The sequence below is a fragment of the Diabrotica virgifera genome, chromosome 1 (genome assembly GCF_917563875.1).
Source record: "Diabrotica virgifera virgifera chromosome 1, PGI_DIABVI_V3a".
In the NCBI taxonomy this organism is placed as follows: domain Eukaryota; kingdom Metazoa; phylum Arthropoda; class Insecta; order Coleoptera; family Chrysomelidae; genus Diabrotica; species Diabrotica virgifera.
The window spans coordinates 12271190-12289054 of record NC_065443.1 but is presented as its reverse complement, the minus strand read 5'-3'; the positions used below and the strand labels follow the sequence as shown (position 1 = coordinate 12289054).

General features: G+C 33.5%; 2 protein-coding genes across 2 annotated transcripts in view; both read right to left on the bottom strand.

The window, feature by feature from the left end:
- Positions 1-521: 521 nt before the first annotated feature.
- On the bottom strand, positions 522-3872 carry LOC126887168 (uncharacterized). Its single transcript, XM_050654555.1, has 2 exons — positions 599-3872; positions 522-539 (listed from the first exon to the last, which is right to left on the bottom strand). The coding sequence occupies exon 1, from the start codon at positions 2915-2917 to the stop codon at positions 884-886; it is 2034 nt and encodes a 677-aa protein (XP_050510512.1). The 5' UTR covers positions 2918-3872; the 3' UTR covers positions 522-539; positions 599-883.
- A 644-nt stretch (positions 3873-4516) lies between these two features.
- LOC114326360 (collagen alpha-5(IV) chain-like) overlaps positions 4517-17865 on the bottom strand; it is a 240986-nt gene continuing 227637 nt past the window's right edge. The window contains exons 16-17 of the mRNA XM_050654543.1: positions 7830-8146; positions 4517-5675 (exon numbers count right to left, since the gene is read on the bottom strand). Of these exons, the coding sequence (XP_050510500.1) occupies positions 4934-5675; positions 7830-8146 (1059 nt within the window). The 3' untranslated portion in view covers positions 4517-4933. The remainder of the gene's footprint in view (positions 5676-7829; positions 8147-17865) is intronic.

Sequence of the window (17865 nt, the reverse complement as noted above, 5' to 3'; positions counted from 1 at the left end):
GCGATGTGAAATTACGTGTAATTTCAGAAATTGTAAGTTACACGTGTAAAATTACCCAAAAATTACAAACCAGATGTAATTTATGTAACTTATGTAATTTATGTTCATTGTATTAAAAAATCAATTGTTTGCATTCATATTGAATATAATAAACACAAAGTAACTACATACTTATGAAATAAAGAAAAGTGGATAAGAAATACATACAAATAATAAAGAAATGAAAACATAGGTTCTTTAGTTTTGTTTTAAGCGGCTTTTATAAATCACAACTTCCTTTTTCGCAGACAACTGGAGACCTTCTTGTTATAAAACGTCGAAGTTTCAATTGTTTGCTCTTCCAATGAGCCTTGTGTAATTTTTTTTATCTCCGGCAAATCCAGAACTGCATCCTGAAATTAAATAGGAAAGTGTAAACATAGAGAGTAAAAATAATGGGTTTATAATATAATATATACAGATCTAACTACCTTGTTTTCGGCATCTGAAGTATCCTTCTCGACTTCCGTTTTTTTTTGGGGTTGTTCTGTGCCTTTACCCTGAAATTGATAATTTTGGAATATAAACAATAAATATGTATGTGTTTACACTAATTTACCGATTTCATTAAGACGTTTTCTAAAATGTTCACTTTGCTTTGTCTCAAAATGCGTGCTGGTCTCTGTTCCCTAGTTTCCATTCTTTGATCAATTTCATCATCGGTCATTGCAAAGTCAGCAAAATTAAAATCATCGTCGGAATTTCCATTTCCTGTTGTATTTGAATGCCATGATGATATTGTCTGAAAACATAAGATTTATAATTTTTTATTCGAAAACGGTGGAATGCATTGGAAAATCGGAAAAGAAGCAAACTGCATATATCACATGCACATATCACATATCTAAAAAATGCCTAAATTTAAAATTACCTCGTCTAATTCTTCCTCTTCGGAAATATGGTTTTCAATTACTTCTATCTCCTTCTGTAAGTTTCTACCTTCTATCGAAACGTTGTTCTGTACAGTCTCTTCTATAGGATATTGACTTTGTATGTGATGTTGTCGTGAACGTTTCAGCAATTTTGAATTATATTGTATATAATTTAAATTTGCTGCCCTTTGAGTTGTTAGGCGATTTCTTCTCTTCGTATGAATGCTGCTCTGGGAGCTAAAGCTTCTCTCTGTTGCCGCAGAAGTGCACGGCATTGTCAATATCCTGACTGCAACTTTGGAGAGGCATGAATGTCCACAAAATCCTTTCCACCATGTAACCAAAGAGACATTATCGAGTATGTTCCATAAAAATGTTTCGCCAAAAAAGTCTGTTTTAGCTAAATAGTTTCCTAAATCCTCAGTAATCTTTGACACTCCTTCATCACCAATCTCTATCGTGGTCGTGGTTGACATAGTAGTAATGTATTTCATCGCTTCAATCCTTTCGGCTGATGATAAATTTGCACCAACAGACCGAGGGTTTAGTAAGTCTGCGGCAAAATGGATCGGTTGAAGGGCGTATTCCTTCCTTGATATAAATTTATCCATCGCTTCTGTTTTTTCGCAATCCGTTAGTTTCACGCATTCTAAATGAGTAGATATGTTACTACCGATTTTCGCGAAAGTTTCACAAACCAAATGAATTGACGAAGAATCTCCTTCAAGACGTGTTATTGCTTCAGTAATTGGCTTAAGCAATTCAACAAGAGCGCTAGAATTTATCCAGAATCCTTCATCAAGTAAATTTGCTTTTGCGCTGCGTATTCTATCTTGAATTGTTTTATCTGGAGATATTGCTAGACGTTGTAGGACGGACTTGCATTTAGTCAGATCTTGAAGACATTTTACATGTGAACCCCATCTTGTTTTTACAGGTAGGCTAAGAGACACTCCACACTTCATCTCATTTCTTATTTCTGTGAATTGAGCTCTCAGTACTTGACACTGGTTAATAGTTTTAACGATATGTATAATATGTGACAAATGTGTCTCTATTGAAGATAATTTCAAAATATCGCTGCACAATAAATGTAATGTGTGCGCTAAACAGCCGTATGATACAAGATGGGGATACATCTCTTCACATTGTCTCACAGCCTTCCTCATATTCTTTGCGTTATCAGTCACAATAGCGAAAAATTTTTTAGGTCCATACTCCTCCAGAACTTCAACCATTAATTTTGTTATATATTCTGCGGTATGCTTCTCTGCTTTTGTTAGTACTGATTTGACAAATAACGGTTCGGGTGTTGTAACAATGAAATTAATTACACTTTCATTTCGCAAGTTGGACCAACCATCGCATTGCAATGATAAATTGTCAGCTTGCTTAATTTTATCATTAACTTGAACTTCAACTCGCTCGTACTCTTCGGTCAGGAGACGATTTGATAACATATATCTCGATGGTAAGGTGTATGAAGGTCTAATTTTTTTAAAAAACAATTTCCAATCTTCATTCTCGGTAATTGAATGTGGTGCTGAACTGGTGTAAATAGCTCTAGCAAGCAAAATATTCAATTCGTTATTTTGTTCGTGTGTCATTCGATCACAAAATGATTGTATTCTGTTGATTTTTGTGCAAACAGGTGTTTCCACATGAATGTTATCAGAAGCAGATGTTGATGCTGTGGAAACCGTTGATGATGTACAAGCAGCATCAGTGTTATCGTTATCCAATTTTGCCGATGTGATCTTTTTCATGGATGTTTCAAATGGAAATTTAGAGTGATTCCCCTTTGACTTTGGAGTTAAAATATTGAATTTAAGTTTTATCATATGCGGCACATAAGTGCATTGTTGAAGATGAGATTTCATTCTTGTAGCATTTTTTGCATGTACACTCTTGCAAAATTTACACCTCACATTTATGGTCTTTTGATTAGAAGAACCCGCAGGTAACACTTCAAAATAAAGCCAGATATCTGTCTTACGTTTCACCATGTTTTATGACCTAAAAAAAATATTCAGGTAGACTTAAACATTAAGAAGGGAAAAAACATTATTTTTCAAAGTATTTGATGGGCACGAGGGCATAAAAAATTGTTAGGCATCCTTAAATAGAAGAAAGATTAAAATTGAATCTGTGTAACAATTTAATGAAATTCGAATAAGCAGAATACTGGATCGGACAACTACATTATTTTGCCCTCAACGTTATCAAAATTTTTTATTTAGTAAGTTATGTCAGTGTAATTCAATTACACATGCTACATGCACAAGTACCCCGTTGCTCCTATCATTCTTATAGTTATTGTACAGTAAACTAATCTAAAAAATCGAATAAAACTTGGTAAACCGAATTCAGAATTAAGTACTGTAGCCACATATAAAATGACGCGCGTTAGATTTAACGTACAGTCGATATGCGATAGGCCCGCCCCTGTGTTTCCCAATCTAAGGTTGCTATGGACATCACCGGCACGTGTTTTGCTGTTTGTAGAAATAATATATTTCTTACCTTATAGTTTCTGTGCTTCCTTATAAATAAATGTAAAGTAACCAACGCTGCGTGAATGAATAGAGAAAGAACAGTCGAAAACTAACTTATACATACACATTACACATACAATAACAGAAATGTAAACATAACCTGCCTGACTCAGACTAAGGAACGACTAACGAGCGACGAGCGTAATAGCACCCACTGGTTCGCGCGCGCCGGCACCGGCGCACCGCACTTACGACAATTGCGCGCGCATAAGTTGCCATAATATATGTAATTTTACCAGTAATTACATAAATTACGGTAATTTATGTAAATTTATCATAAGTTACGTTAAATTTCATAAATTACGTAAATTCCAAAAATTACATAAATTACATTAAGTTACGGGTATCATGTAATATTACCGTAAGTTACGTGTAATTTATGTAACGTAAGTTATGTAATTTTACAACTCACATCACTAGTCATTGTAGACCAAAGTCGGAATCCGCAATCAACAACGTATCATCGGCGTATCTGATGCTGTTCATATTTATGCTATTCACTTTGACTCCATCCTTGGAATCGCCCAGTGCCTCTTTAAATAGAAACTCGGAGTAAAGATTAAACAGCAGGGGTGACACAACACATCCTTTTCTAACTCCCCTCCTAACTTCTACTACAACACATCCTTTTCTAACTCCCCTCCTAACTTCTACTACCTAGTGCGGATGTGGAACATTCTATCCTAACTCTGGCGTTTTGATTCCAGTACAAGTTTTTTAGTAATCTGATGTCTTTCCCATCTAACCGACTTCTTGCAAAGGTTCTAATAGTAGGTCGTGTCTTACTCTATCAAATGCTTTTTCAAAGTCTATAAAGCATAGTATGGTGTCAATACCTGGGGCTTTATTATTTTCCAGTGCTTTAATGGCATCCATTATTTCCTCTCTTTTCAGGAATTTTTCAGGAAATCATATCCTTTTTCATATCGTATTTGGTCGTTTTAGTATCTCGTCTTCTTTAATCTGCATATTATGCCTGCCTTTCTTCGTTCTTCTTCACATTTTCGCCTTTCTGGTGTTCTTCTTTGAGTATAGAAAGAAAAAACAAGGTACATAAATGGCGTTTATTTACTTTTATTTATTAACAATCTATTTTTGGCAGTGCTTAAGATCTAAAATATGACACACAAAGGGAATCACAAGTTATTGTCGTAAGCTTAAACAAAAATACAAATTTATTTAAAGTGTAAAAGTATGGCACCAAATTAAAACGTTGGCTACATAACACCATAGATCAAGCTATGCTTGGTCATCTTTTAGTCGATTTTTTACGTTCTTTACATTTCTCGCGAAATTACAACTAAAAAATTTGTTAAATATATCTATACTTTCAACAGCGGCTTACATACAGCGATATAGGAATCACAAGTCGTTTAAAGCTTTATATAAGCTACTATTTTCTTATATTATATACTGTACATTAATTACAATAAAGTTACATTAGAAATCTATGGCACATCAAGTGCGTCACTGTGTTGATGAATTTTGGAGTCTAGCATAGTTTGGCCTCCTTCTTCTGTACTGTGTACCGTTGCGAACTCTCGTTCTGGGGGGGTTGTTGAGATTTCTAAGATTTGGATTGGCGGTACCAGTAGGACTTATAAAGCCGGGTGGAGGATTCTGAGGTCTGTAGCCGACTGGTCTATGCGCTCTACGTTGCGAAGTACTCGTTGAATTCTCAGCAGCTGAACGACCGGTGCCCGGTTGGTAGTACGGAGGGTATTGCCTGCCTGAACTTGATGACGATCCCGCTGAAGAAGATCCGTATGAAGGTCCGTACGGGGAACTTGCGGAAGATGTTCCGTACGGTGATCCCGGTGATGATTGGGATCCAGAAGAGCCACCATATTGTGATCCAGAGGAACCGCCATATTGTGATCCAGAAGAACCGCCATATTGTGATCCAGAAGAACCGCCATATTGTGATCCAGAACCGCCATATTGTGATCCAGAAGAACCGCCATATTGTGATCCAGAAGAACCGCCATATTGTGATCCAGAACCGCCATATTGTGATCCAGAAGAACCGCCATATTGTGATCCAGAAGAACCACCATATTGTGATCCAGAAGAACCACCATATTGTGATCCAGAACCGCCATATTGTGATCCAGAAGACGATCTGTATTGTGAGCCAGTGTATGAACCTGATGACGATCCAGATGATGATGGATATGATGGTTGATATGTTGGTCTGTTACCAGGGGACCTAGAATAAAATGTACTTTTAATTATATAAATATAGAAAAAATAATGATAATGGCTGCTGAAACGGATACGGCTGATGAAAAGAGAACATCTAGAAAAGCAATTGAAAAACATAGAAACCTACATAAATGAAAAGATAAAAAATTTCTACCAAGAGGTTAAGAAATCCAGATCATTGCAGAAACAAAGAAGGTTTAAATGAAGTAAAGAAACACAGACTTACTCAAAATCATTTAATAATACTTCGACGACCGGTTTCGATATCTACACTATTCAGATCATCTTCAGGTCGGCGTTACAAGTAGTTAAATGATGCCGTTACAAGGGATGCTTTGTAAGTTCATCGATAACATGTTTAAACGTCCAACTTATGCTAACAGGATAGCTAGGTGAGGGACTGGGCAAACAGACATGCTTCGTAGGTCAAAACACAGTAAATTGGAATGGATCCTGAAGGCAGATGTGTATTGTGAAACAGAGACAGATGTATTAGTTATGAGAAAGACAACGTTCGGGTGGGAATGTTCATAAATGCAGCTGTGTAAATAGACTTATTGTAAACACTTAACCGATTGTGAAGGTCTTTGCTCTTAGGTGTTTTGAGCTATGGGCAGAGGTCGAAGTAAAGAATGACTAATAGGAACAAATATTCAAGTTAGTATTGTTCCCAGTCACAGGACTACGGGATGTCATTTATTTTGTATCATTGTAGGTGCCTATCACTTGGAAATCTATGAAATGTAGAGGATTATAAGTAATTAGATAAAAATGATAGATAAAAAAGATTGTCAAAATAAAATTGGTTGAAAAACTGTAGAATATTAAAGGTGATCTGAAAAAAGGAAGGGGTTTGTTAGAGCTATTGTATGATAGTGTATGTTCAGAAAGAAATATTGAATAAATAATTACAGGGTGTAGGCACTTACATTGAGAAATTATTAAAATAAATAAATAAAATAAATAACACACAGGATTTTTATAACTACACAGACAAAACAACAAGTGGTATAAATTTGGATGGGAAGTGGCACTACATTTGCAAAATTCACTTAAATAACCGATTTTTAAATTTTCTAAAACTCAAATTTAGTTTTTGTGTTTCATCTTTTTCATCTTTGAGAGGGAATTTTGACAGTATCTCTAGCAGGGAGACAGCCTCAATCCATTTCTATTCAATATGCTAATGGATGAAATAATAGAAGATGTGGAATCGCTACAACTAGGATACAGACTCGGCCACAGTAGAATCAGTATAGTGTGCTATGCGGATGATGCAGCCCTGACTGCAGAGGACGAGAATGACCTACAAAAAAACTTTATCGATTCTATCAAGCATGTCGACGAATCAACATGAACATATCCACATCCACGCAGAAAACAAAATGCATTACCATTGCGAAAGACCCAATTAGATGCAAGCTAGTGGTAGAGGGGAAACCCATAGAACATCTAAACCAGTTCAAATATCTAGATGTAGAGTTAAAAAGTTATCATGACCCAGCCAGAGACTTAAGAGGACAAATTAACAAGGCCGCTGTCTTGTCCGGATGTTTGAGAGATATGGCCTGGAATAACCTATATATGAGAATGGACAGCAGAGTTATAATTTATAAAACTTGCATCAGACCTGTTATGACCTATGGCATTGAATCAAGAGAAGACACCAATAAAACCAAAAGCATGCTACGAACAGCCGAAATGAAGACACTAAGGGCAATAGCAGGGAAGACAAGAAGAGATAGAATACGAAACAACATCATCAGGGAACAATGTGGCGTGCAAGATGTAGTCAGATGGGGCAGGCAAAGACGAAGAGAATGATTCAGTAATGTAAAAAGAATGGAGGAGCACAGACTACCAAGAATTGCTCTAGAAGGAAAACCAGCAGGCAAGCGTCCACCGGAGAGACCACCAAAAAGATGGAGAGATAGCTGGCAGTCTACCTCTCAAGAAATACTTCAACGTCGGAATTAACAGATCGACAGATCTACAACAAGTATTAGAAGAAGAAGACTAGAAAGGGAGGAGGGAAATAATTTGCTTCGATTTGTAATTTGAGATTGGAGAGAAGACTGGAAAAAGTGGAGGGAAATATTGCTTTGATTTGTTACTGGAGAAGGTGGTGACTAGCCAATATTTTTATCACAAAACTTACCTATAAGGTTGGTTAATTTCGCTAGGTACTTCAGGTACAGGTTGGTTGGGTCGTCTTGAGTCGATCCTGCGTTTAATACAAACTGAGCACCTACTGATTTTCTGTGTCAGTGAACCAGCCTTCAGAGTCTCCGGTCTGGGTTTGCGGAACATTGAGTAGTTCTCGATCGTGGCGAGCCAATACGAAACGGCTGTTGTGTAGTAGTTGCAGGTTCCATGGCCGTGACACTCGAGGAAGGGTTTAGGTCTGAATTCTTCCAGACATGAACCTGGGGACACTAGAGATTGGCCTGAACCTTCTGCTCCAGCGTCTGTGTGCTAAAAGTTTAAAGCAAATTAAAATACGATATTTATAGTACATAAACTAAAAAATAAAGTAAATGGGAAAAACCCAATAGTTGGCTGTATACCATAGTTTAAAAAACTCATACAGAAGTAAAAACTTCAACTTGTATTCTGGTATAAAATCGTTTATTAAAAAACTATCTAAAAAGTCATCCAAATGGATTGCAAAACGTTTTCGTTCTAATTCAGAACATCTTCAGTGCATTCTGCTGAGTAGTTTGAAACTAGCACACCATTCAAGGTGGTAACCGCATAATATATGGTTTAAATATGCTATTTTAACAAAACATGGTGAAAGTCGATGTTATTAGATATAATAGAACACATGCTCAAAGGGCAACATGGTACATTCTATTATATCTAATAACACAATGGCGTGCTGGCCATATAAATGAATCGGTGCAATCACCGAGAGGCCGCGGCCTCTTGAGGCCGGTCAAATAGGTTTTCACAAAAAATTTTACACAATGTAACAAAAAATATTTTTTAAATTTCTAATCGGATGTTAATTTTGCTAATAATATTAATAAAACATTTAAAAAAATCAATTTTTTTTATTGTGAAATACAGTTTAAGTAAATGAGTAAGACTCTATAGTCTATATACATAAATAGATTGCTACAGATAATATTATTTATCTTCATACATACAAGTATATTTATGGTTTTACAATTTCCTTCAAACATGTGTGTACTCTGCAGAATTAAAAAATGGAAAAACGTCTTGCTCATTTTTGACCGAATTATTGAAAGTATCTAAAAACGACTTGATCAAGACAAATCAAACCGTTTTATGATGATATAAGCACTCTACATCCTAGAAATTTTAATACAATAAAAAAATGGTACACCTTTGATGGCATTTAAATCATTTACTGAAAAATTAAGAAAGTTTTATCCTACCATATCTGCGACTGCAATTAGAGAAGAACTCATGGATTTTGCTGATAAATGGATTGTATTAAAATAGGATTTTGCAAAATACTGAGATTATACAAGATGGAGTTAATGATGAGTATGTTCAGCCTACAGAAAATATAAAGGATGATATTATTAATCCAAGTGATAATGAACATGAAGTAACAAATGACAATGTTGATATCTTGAAAACCTCACCTCCGTGTGGTACTAAAAAGTGTAAAGATTGTATAGCTTGCTGTTACGCTGTTTTGCATAAGTACAACTTATATCAGTGCGTGCTTATCCAAATTTAAATAGTATAATTTAAGCATTTATTAACCCTTTCAGTGACACAAGTATCTTTCGAAAAAAGCTTTTCAACATTGAAATACATAAAAAATCGGCGAAGAAGTACTTTTACACAAGATCACTTTTATGATAATGACTATAGAAAAAGAAGCTTTGTATGAGCTTAAAAATGATGAAATAATCGACGAATTTGCTCAAAAATCTAGTTTACTGCGGAAATTATTGATCGAGAGTTAAGCAATTATTTTATAAAATAATTGCAAAAGAATATTTAGATTATTGCGTTGTATTAACATTTTAAATATTGTTAAATTAAAGTATTTGCACTGTACTTGTATTTGTACTCTCTTGTATACCTAATTGATTTACTAAAATGCAAATTAATACATAATTTAAAAATTCTCAATTTTATTTTACTTGTACCTTAATTACATTAAATTCATATTATATTGATTTAGGAAATTATGGTTTCTGCCTTAGGTACTGCATACAATATTGTCATACATTATGTCAATTATTATTAGTAAGATTTATTATTCTTAAATGAAAAAATATAGCAAATTAAGAAAAAAATCATTGAATTCAAAGTTTTATGTTTGATTCAAAAATAATTTATATTTTTGTTTTTTTTTTGTTTTTTTTTAAATACCGAATAAAACATTCTGATAATAGAAGGTAAAATGAGGATGGGAGGTCGCTTTTCTATAAAATCACCGCGCCGCTTGAAAAGTTCCAGCACGCCACTGTAATAACATCGACTTGTAGTCACCATGTTTTGTTAAAATAACATATTTAAACCATATATTATGCGGTTACCACCTTGAATGGTGTGCTCTATGGGTGTGCTAGTTTCAAACTACTCAGCAGAATGCACTGAAGATGTTCTGAATTAGAACAAAAACGTTTTGCAATCCATTTGGATGACTTTTTAGATAGTTTTTTAATAAACGATTTTATACCAGAATACAAGTTGAAGTTTTGACTTCTGTATGAGTTTTTTACATAAACTAAATTAAAGGTTACGTATCGCCAAAAGTGAGAAAGGCCTGCAGACGCTACTAAACACTATTTATGATAGTGGGGAACAGTTTGGTTTAGCAATAAACATAAAGAAAACAAAAACATGGTTATCGTTAAGAAGCGTATCAGGGGGGTAAGAAGTCATCATACTATATCGTCTGCATATCTTAGGTAGTTTAGTTTCTTTTCATTTGTGTTTATTCCCATGTCTGTCCATTCCATTGTTTTAAAAACATCTTCCAGTGCTACTGAAAATAGTTTAGGAGAAACAACATCTCCCTGCCACACTCCTCTGTTAATTGGTATAGGTTTTGTGGTTTCTTCCATTTTTGATTTATTATACAGGGTGTCCCGAAAAGAATGGTCATAAAGTATACCACAGATTCTGGGGTCAAAAATATGCTGACTGAACCTCACTTACTTATATACAATAGTGCACACAAAAAAAGTTACAGCCCTTTGAAATTACAAAATGAAAATCGATTTTTTTTCCTTATCGAAAACCCTTCGAGATTTTTTATTGAAAATGGACATGTGGCATTATTATGGCAGCAACATCTTAAAAAAAAATTAAAGTGAAATTTGTGCACCCCATAAAAATTTTAAGGGGGTTTTGTTCCTTTAAACCCCCCCAAACTTTTGTGTACGTTCCAATTAAATTATTATTGTGACACCATTAGTTAAACAAAATATTTTTAAAACTTTTTTGCCTCTTAGTACTTTTTTGATAAGCCAGTGTTTATCGACCTATTTTGAATATTTGTCGAATCCACCACATATTTGTATATGGTTAAGTACGATTATAGAGACCTGTTAATAATCTGAAAATGTATTTATAATTTACATTTTTAGGTATATTTTGAAAAAGAAGCCATATCTCGATAAAAGGTGATTTGTCAAAAAAAGACTAAAAGGCAAAAAAGTTTTAAAAACACTGTGTTTAACTAATGGTACCACAATAATAGTGTAATTGGAACGTACACTAGGGGGTTTAAAGGAACAAAACACCCATAAAAATTTTATGTAAATATATTAAAAAAGAAGCCGCATCTCAATAAAAACTGGCTTATTGAAAAAATACTAAGAGTCAAAAAAGTTTTTAAAACGTTGTGTTTAACTAATGATACCACAATAATGAATTAATTGGAACGTATACAAAAGTATGGGGGGGTTTAAGGGAACAAAGCCCCCATAAAATTTTTATGGGGTGGACAAACTTCACTATAATTTTGTTTTAAGATGTTACTGCCATAAGAATGATACGTATAAGAGTAATACGATATGATATGTCAATTTTCAATAAAAAATCTCTAACAGTTTTCGATATATTGAAAAAAATCGATTTTCATTTTGTAACTTCAAAGGGCTGTAACTTTTTTTATGAGCACATTTGTACTAAGGTAAGTTAGGTTAGAAGAATGTGTGGTATAGTTTATGACCAATCTTTTCGGGACACCCTGTATATTGTGTAATTAGCATTCTGTATCTGAAATCTATTCTACAGTTGTTTATAGCTTTTTCTATTGCCCACATTTCCATGCTGTCAAAAGCTTTTTCATAGTCGACGAACGCTAAGTGCAGATCAATATGGTATTCCTTAGCTTTCTCTATTAGTGTCCTAATTGTTAAAAGATGGCCAGTGGTGCTATATCCTTTTCGGAATCCTACCTGCTCTACTGGTTGAAATGAGTCCAATTTGTGTGTTACCTACTGAATTGTTTGTGTGTTAGCCTATTCTTGATAATCCTCATGAATAGTTTATACATTTGCGACAGCAGTGAGATGGGTCTGTAATTTTTTATGTCTTTTCAGTCGCCTTTTTTAAATAGCAGAATTGTAAGGCTTTCGTTCTATTCGTCGGGTATTTCTTTTTTATGTAGACACTGATTAAATAGATTTCTTAATATGAAATAAAAATGTATGCCATTTTTATTCAGTTGCAATGCGAAGGCAAAACTGTCTTATTTTTCACAGAACAGAACAGAATGCAAACCAGCATTCTAAATCGACGATTTTCGACTCTATTTGGAGTCATCATCAGAGAGGCTTAGGTTTGCTGCTCTCTGCCCCAAGTGACGAAGCTCCGAGAACTTATCCCCACATGGCAACTGACGTTTATGGAGTAGATGTCTAGCGACATCTGGTAACTGAAAGTCAAAGTTTTAAAGTTTTCAACCTAATAGGACCATTAATAAAGTTTTCAACCAACTTATTGGACCATTTTCCTGGTAACACCTCCATGGCTTTTAAAAATTGCAAGCCAGATGGATGTTGAAGCGAAGAAGACAAGAGGGAATTTAAAAACTTACAGTTCACGACCCCGTCTGTTCAGCTGGTAAATTCCAACGGAAAAGGGACCTAGTTACTCAAAGGAGTAAAACTAATATAAAATGAAATAAAAATGTATACCATTTTTATTCAGTTGCAATGAGAAGGCAAAACTGTCTTATTTTTCACTTAGAACAGAGAGCGCAAACCAACACTCTAAATCGACGATTTTCGACTCTATTTGGAGTCATCATCAGAGAGGCGTAGGTTTGCTGATCTCTGCCCCAAGTGACGAAGCTCCGAGAACTTATACCCGCGTTGCAACTGACGTTTATGGGATAGGTGTCTCAGGGGCGGCCCGTCGGGGTAGGCAATGTAGGCGCCGCCTACCCTCTTCAAATGTAGTACAATAATATAAATTATTAATATAAATTACTTATTTCAAAATTGTAATTTATAAATTTTGACACAATATCTACAATAAAATAGCAAAAATTATCCAAATTATTTTTAAAAATATCCAAAAAATTTTCTCCGTAGCTATAATTATTGTACGCTCCTTGTAGTATCAGTAGTACTGTATAGATTCTATATTCTCCTTGGTCAGGCACTCGGGAACGTAGCCTGAAATAGAACGACGCCAACACCGAATTGACGTGCGATCTCTCTCTGTTTACGCGAGCAGGCCTGCTGCAGGTCTAGCGACCGTATTCTACGATTTTGAACGGGCGGATAGGCACAGAGTCTTACAGCCGGACCTACAAAATTTTATCAGTTGCTTCTCTTGTGTCTTGTGAAACTGTTTTAAAATAATTGTTTTTTGATTTTGGCTGTTATTAGTAGGTTAAGTATTGAATAAAACTAGGTAGGACAATTTAAATTTGTTTATGAAAACTGAATAATGTGTTATTAGATGTTATAGATAATTAAAAATTTAAAGCGAGGTTAATTGTTAACTTATCAATTTATTCGAATAGTAAATTATTATTTGATAAATAAATAAAATAAGTAATATTTGACGTTGTTGAAACGTAGGTGTGTTAGTTTTATTGGTGGAAAAACTTTAGTCATCGAATATGAATATTTTAAACGATGTAATATGCAGTTTGATCGAGACGCCTTTTTCAAGGCGCCAAAATCAAGAAAGATTAGTAATTATTTCAATGGGCCGGCCTTTACAAAATTTAACAATTTTATCCACAGATAAGACAAAAGACAATCAACCATTTTCGAGATCGTTTAAAACAATGAAAATCATAAATGGCTAAGCGGAAGTTATTTTAAAAATTCACTTTTCTGTTGGCCTTGTCTGTTGCTCTCAAATTTGAAGCAAAATGTTTGGGTGAGTCAGGGATATTCAGATTTGAAAAATTTATCAGCTAGTGTAAAAAAACATGAATCTTCGAAAGAACATTTAAACAATTGCTTAGATTTAAAACGGTTAGAAAAAATAAACAAACTACTGACAGTGCTTTCGCTGGACATATTTCTCTATCTAATAAGATATATAATGAAGAAGTTGAAAAATATTGAAGAAGTTGAAGAAATTGATGTTACAATTCTTTTAGCAAAACAAGAACTTACATTTCGCGGTCGTGATGAGAGCCATAATTCTTCAAACATGGGTAATTTTATAGAAATTTTTTAATTTAGTAGTTAAACGCGATCAGGAAATCCAGGATCATGTTAAAAAATAGAAGGGGTGTTCACGGGTTTGTCAAAAACAATACAAAATGATTTAATAGATTTTCTTGCCGATTACGTAAAAAATGAAATTTCAACAGAAATTAATGAAAGTCAATTTTTTTCTATACTAGCTGACGATACTACTGATATAACCGAAAAATCACAGTGTACTTTAACAATCCGTTTTGTTAACAAAGTTGGTCAGGTAACAGAAAGATTTTTAGGGTTTTTTGATGTTAGCGATAATAGATCTGCAGACGCTCTATATAGTTTAATTTCAAACGTGCTTGAGCCATATGATTACAAAAATAAATTAGTTGCTCAATTTTACGATGGTGCAAGTGTAATGGCTGGCTAATTAAACGGATTACCATCAAAAATTAAAGTAGATGCTCCAAAAGCAATTTTACACATTATTGCGCTCATAGATTACATTTAGTATTGCAAGACGGTATTACAAACTGTAGGATATTTTTTGTCGCCTACCCGAAGTATATGTGTAGCCTACCCGCATACTGAGGTCACGAGCCGCCACTGAGGTGTCTAACGACATCTGGTAACTGAAAGTCAAAGTTTTAAACGGTAATCGGTAACGACGAGGTCGTGAATTGTAAGATTTTGAAATCCCTCTTGTCTTCTTCGCTTCAGCATCCATCTGGCTTGCAATTTTTAGAAGCCATGGAAAATGGTCCAATAAGTTTTCAATTAAATATCTTTTAGGAATATTTTTAAATATTTTTAATATTTCTATTAGGTTGAAAACTTTAAAACTTTGACTTTCAGTTACCAGATGTCATTAGACACCTACTCTATAAACGTCAGTTGCAATGCGGGGATAAGCTCTCGGAGTTTCGTCACTTAGGGAAGAGATCAGCAAACCTACGCCTCTTTGATGATGACTCCAAATAGAGTCGAAAATCGTCGATTTAGAGTGCTGGTTTGCGCTCTCTGTTCTAAGTGAAAAATAAGACAGTTTTGCCTTCGCATTGCAACTGAATAAAAATGGTATATATTTTTATATCATTTTATATTAGTTTTACTCATTTGAGTAACTAGGTCCATTTTCGGTTGGAATTTACCAGCTGAACAGACGGGGTCGCGAATTATAAGTTTTTGAATTCCCTCTTGTCCTTGTCTTCTTCGCTTCAGCATCCATCTGGCTTGCAATTTTTAGAAGCCATGGAGGGGTGACCAGGAAAATGCTCCAATAAGTTTTCAATTAAATAATATCTTTTAGGAATATTTTTAATACTTTTCAATATTTTAATATTTCTATTAGGTTGAAAACTTTAAAACTTTGAGATTTCTTATAGCCTAATAAAATAAAAAAAAAGTCAAAATGTAAATTCGTACAGGTTAAAACAAATTTTATATCAAAGTTTAGGTGGGTACAAAAGATATTTTCAAGAAAGTATCCAAATCATACAAGGGGATCATTGTTTAAATAATTAAAAAGGGGTCATTTTTGCAAAAAAAGTACATTTTTAACTGCTGAGGTAATTCACTTATTAATGAAGGTCTATGGGATTTTTTTCTGCAAAGTCGAAGAGTAAATCTTTCAGATAAGACTTACTAAATTAAATTTGACCCCCTATTTAGTTAAATAATTGTATATAAAACTTTAAAAACAAATTTGCAAAAAATTATTTTTAGCGTTTTAAATAAGCACTCTAAAATATCTTATTTCACAGACTAAGTTGCGATATGTTACCAGTATTAAGCGAAAAAAAATTGGTCAAAAAATATTTAATATTTTTTGAGATATTGAATTTGTTTATTAAATGTTACTATATTTTCAATTGCAAAAACGCGGTTGTTGCCAAAGAAATATTCAACTGCTTAAGATCTCATTATTTTTATTTTTATGTAAATTTTTGATAAATGTATTGATAAATTCAAATTTCAATTAAACTCCCCCCTGAAATAGCATTTGAAAATTATTCAAATTTGTTTATAATTTGTTTTTTTAATAACGTCTCAAGGATTAAGTATTTTGAAATGCCGTTTCGATAATTGGGTTCCTGGGAATTTTTTACTAATTAACAAAAATTTCTTGTCGTTTTTTCTTCTTCTTTTTTTTTCTTGGAGTTATATTACTACGGGCCCTTTTAGGGTTAAATTTTATTAAGAATATCGAATCTCTGAGTTGTAGATTCTAGACCTAAAAATATTAAGATTTAACTAAAATCTCTTAAATAAAATGTGGCTACTTACTGAGTTACAGGGTGTTTTATTTAAAAATTTAAAAATTATTATTACCAAGTACTTTAAATCTATTTGACGTATCCTTATCATACTTAGCAGAAAGTGTGGCTATTATACAACCTACCAATTTGTGATTAATAAACGTTTCTAGCTAGTTCCAGAGGCGTGCGACAGGGGATAGTGAATGATTGACCCTTTCCAAATTCTACGCCACTGAGTGAATTACTATTGTAGCGAAATTTTTCGATTCTCCAATACTTTGTATGTAAATAACTTTATTGGTATCGATAAAGTCATCAGTTTGAGAGATATTGTAAGTTTAAAATGAATGAATGAATGAATTACAATAACTATGCCGTTTTATTTTTAACGTCCAATATCTCGAAAACGAATGACTTAATCGTTACCAGTAAGGAGTATATTATTTACATAGAAAGTATTGGACTCCATAAATTTCGCTAAAATAGTAATTCCCACAGTGGCGTACAATTTGGGAAGGGTCAACCATTAACTGTCCCCTGTCGTACGCCTCTGGTGGTAGCTAGAAACTTTTATTTATCACAATTTAGTAGACTGTATAGTACTCACACTTTCTGTCAAGTATGATAAGGATACGTCAAATAGTTTGAAAGTACTTGGTAAAAATAATTTTTATTTTTAAATAAAACCCTGTAACTCAGTAAGTATTCACATTTTATTTAAGTGATTTTAGACCAATCTTAATATTTTTAGGTCTAGAATCTACAACTTAGAGATTCGACATTCTTAATGAAACTTAACCCAAAAAGGGCCCGTAGTAATATAATTCCAAGAAAAAAAAAGAAGAGGAAAGAAAGACAAAAAAATTTGTTAATTAGTGAAAAATACCCAGGAACCCAATTATCGAAACGGCATTTCAAAATATTTAATCCCCGCGACGGTATTAAAAAAACAAATTATAAACAAATTTGAATAATTTTCAAATGCCATTTTAGGGGGAAGTTTAATTGAAATTTGAATTTATCAATACATTTATCGAAAATATACATAAAAGTAAAAATAATAAGATTTAATACAGGTTAATATTTCTTTGGCAACAACCGCGTTTTTGCAATTGAAAATAGAGTAATATTTAATAAACAAATTCAATATCTCAAAAAATATTAAATATTTTTGAACTAATTTTTTTTATTAATACTGATAACATAGCGCAAGTTATCTTGTAAAATAAGATATTTTATAGTGCTTATTTAAAACGCTAAAAATAATTTATTGTAAATTTGTTTTTAAAGTTTTATGTATATTTATTTAAATAAATAGGGGGCC

Coding starts and splice junctions, on each gene's coding strand:
- LOC126887168 (XM_050654555.1), bottom strand. CDS start 2,917: ATGGTGAAACGTAAGACAGATATCTGGCTTTATTTTGAAGTGTTACCT.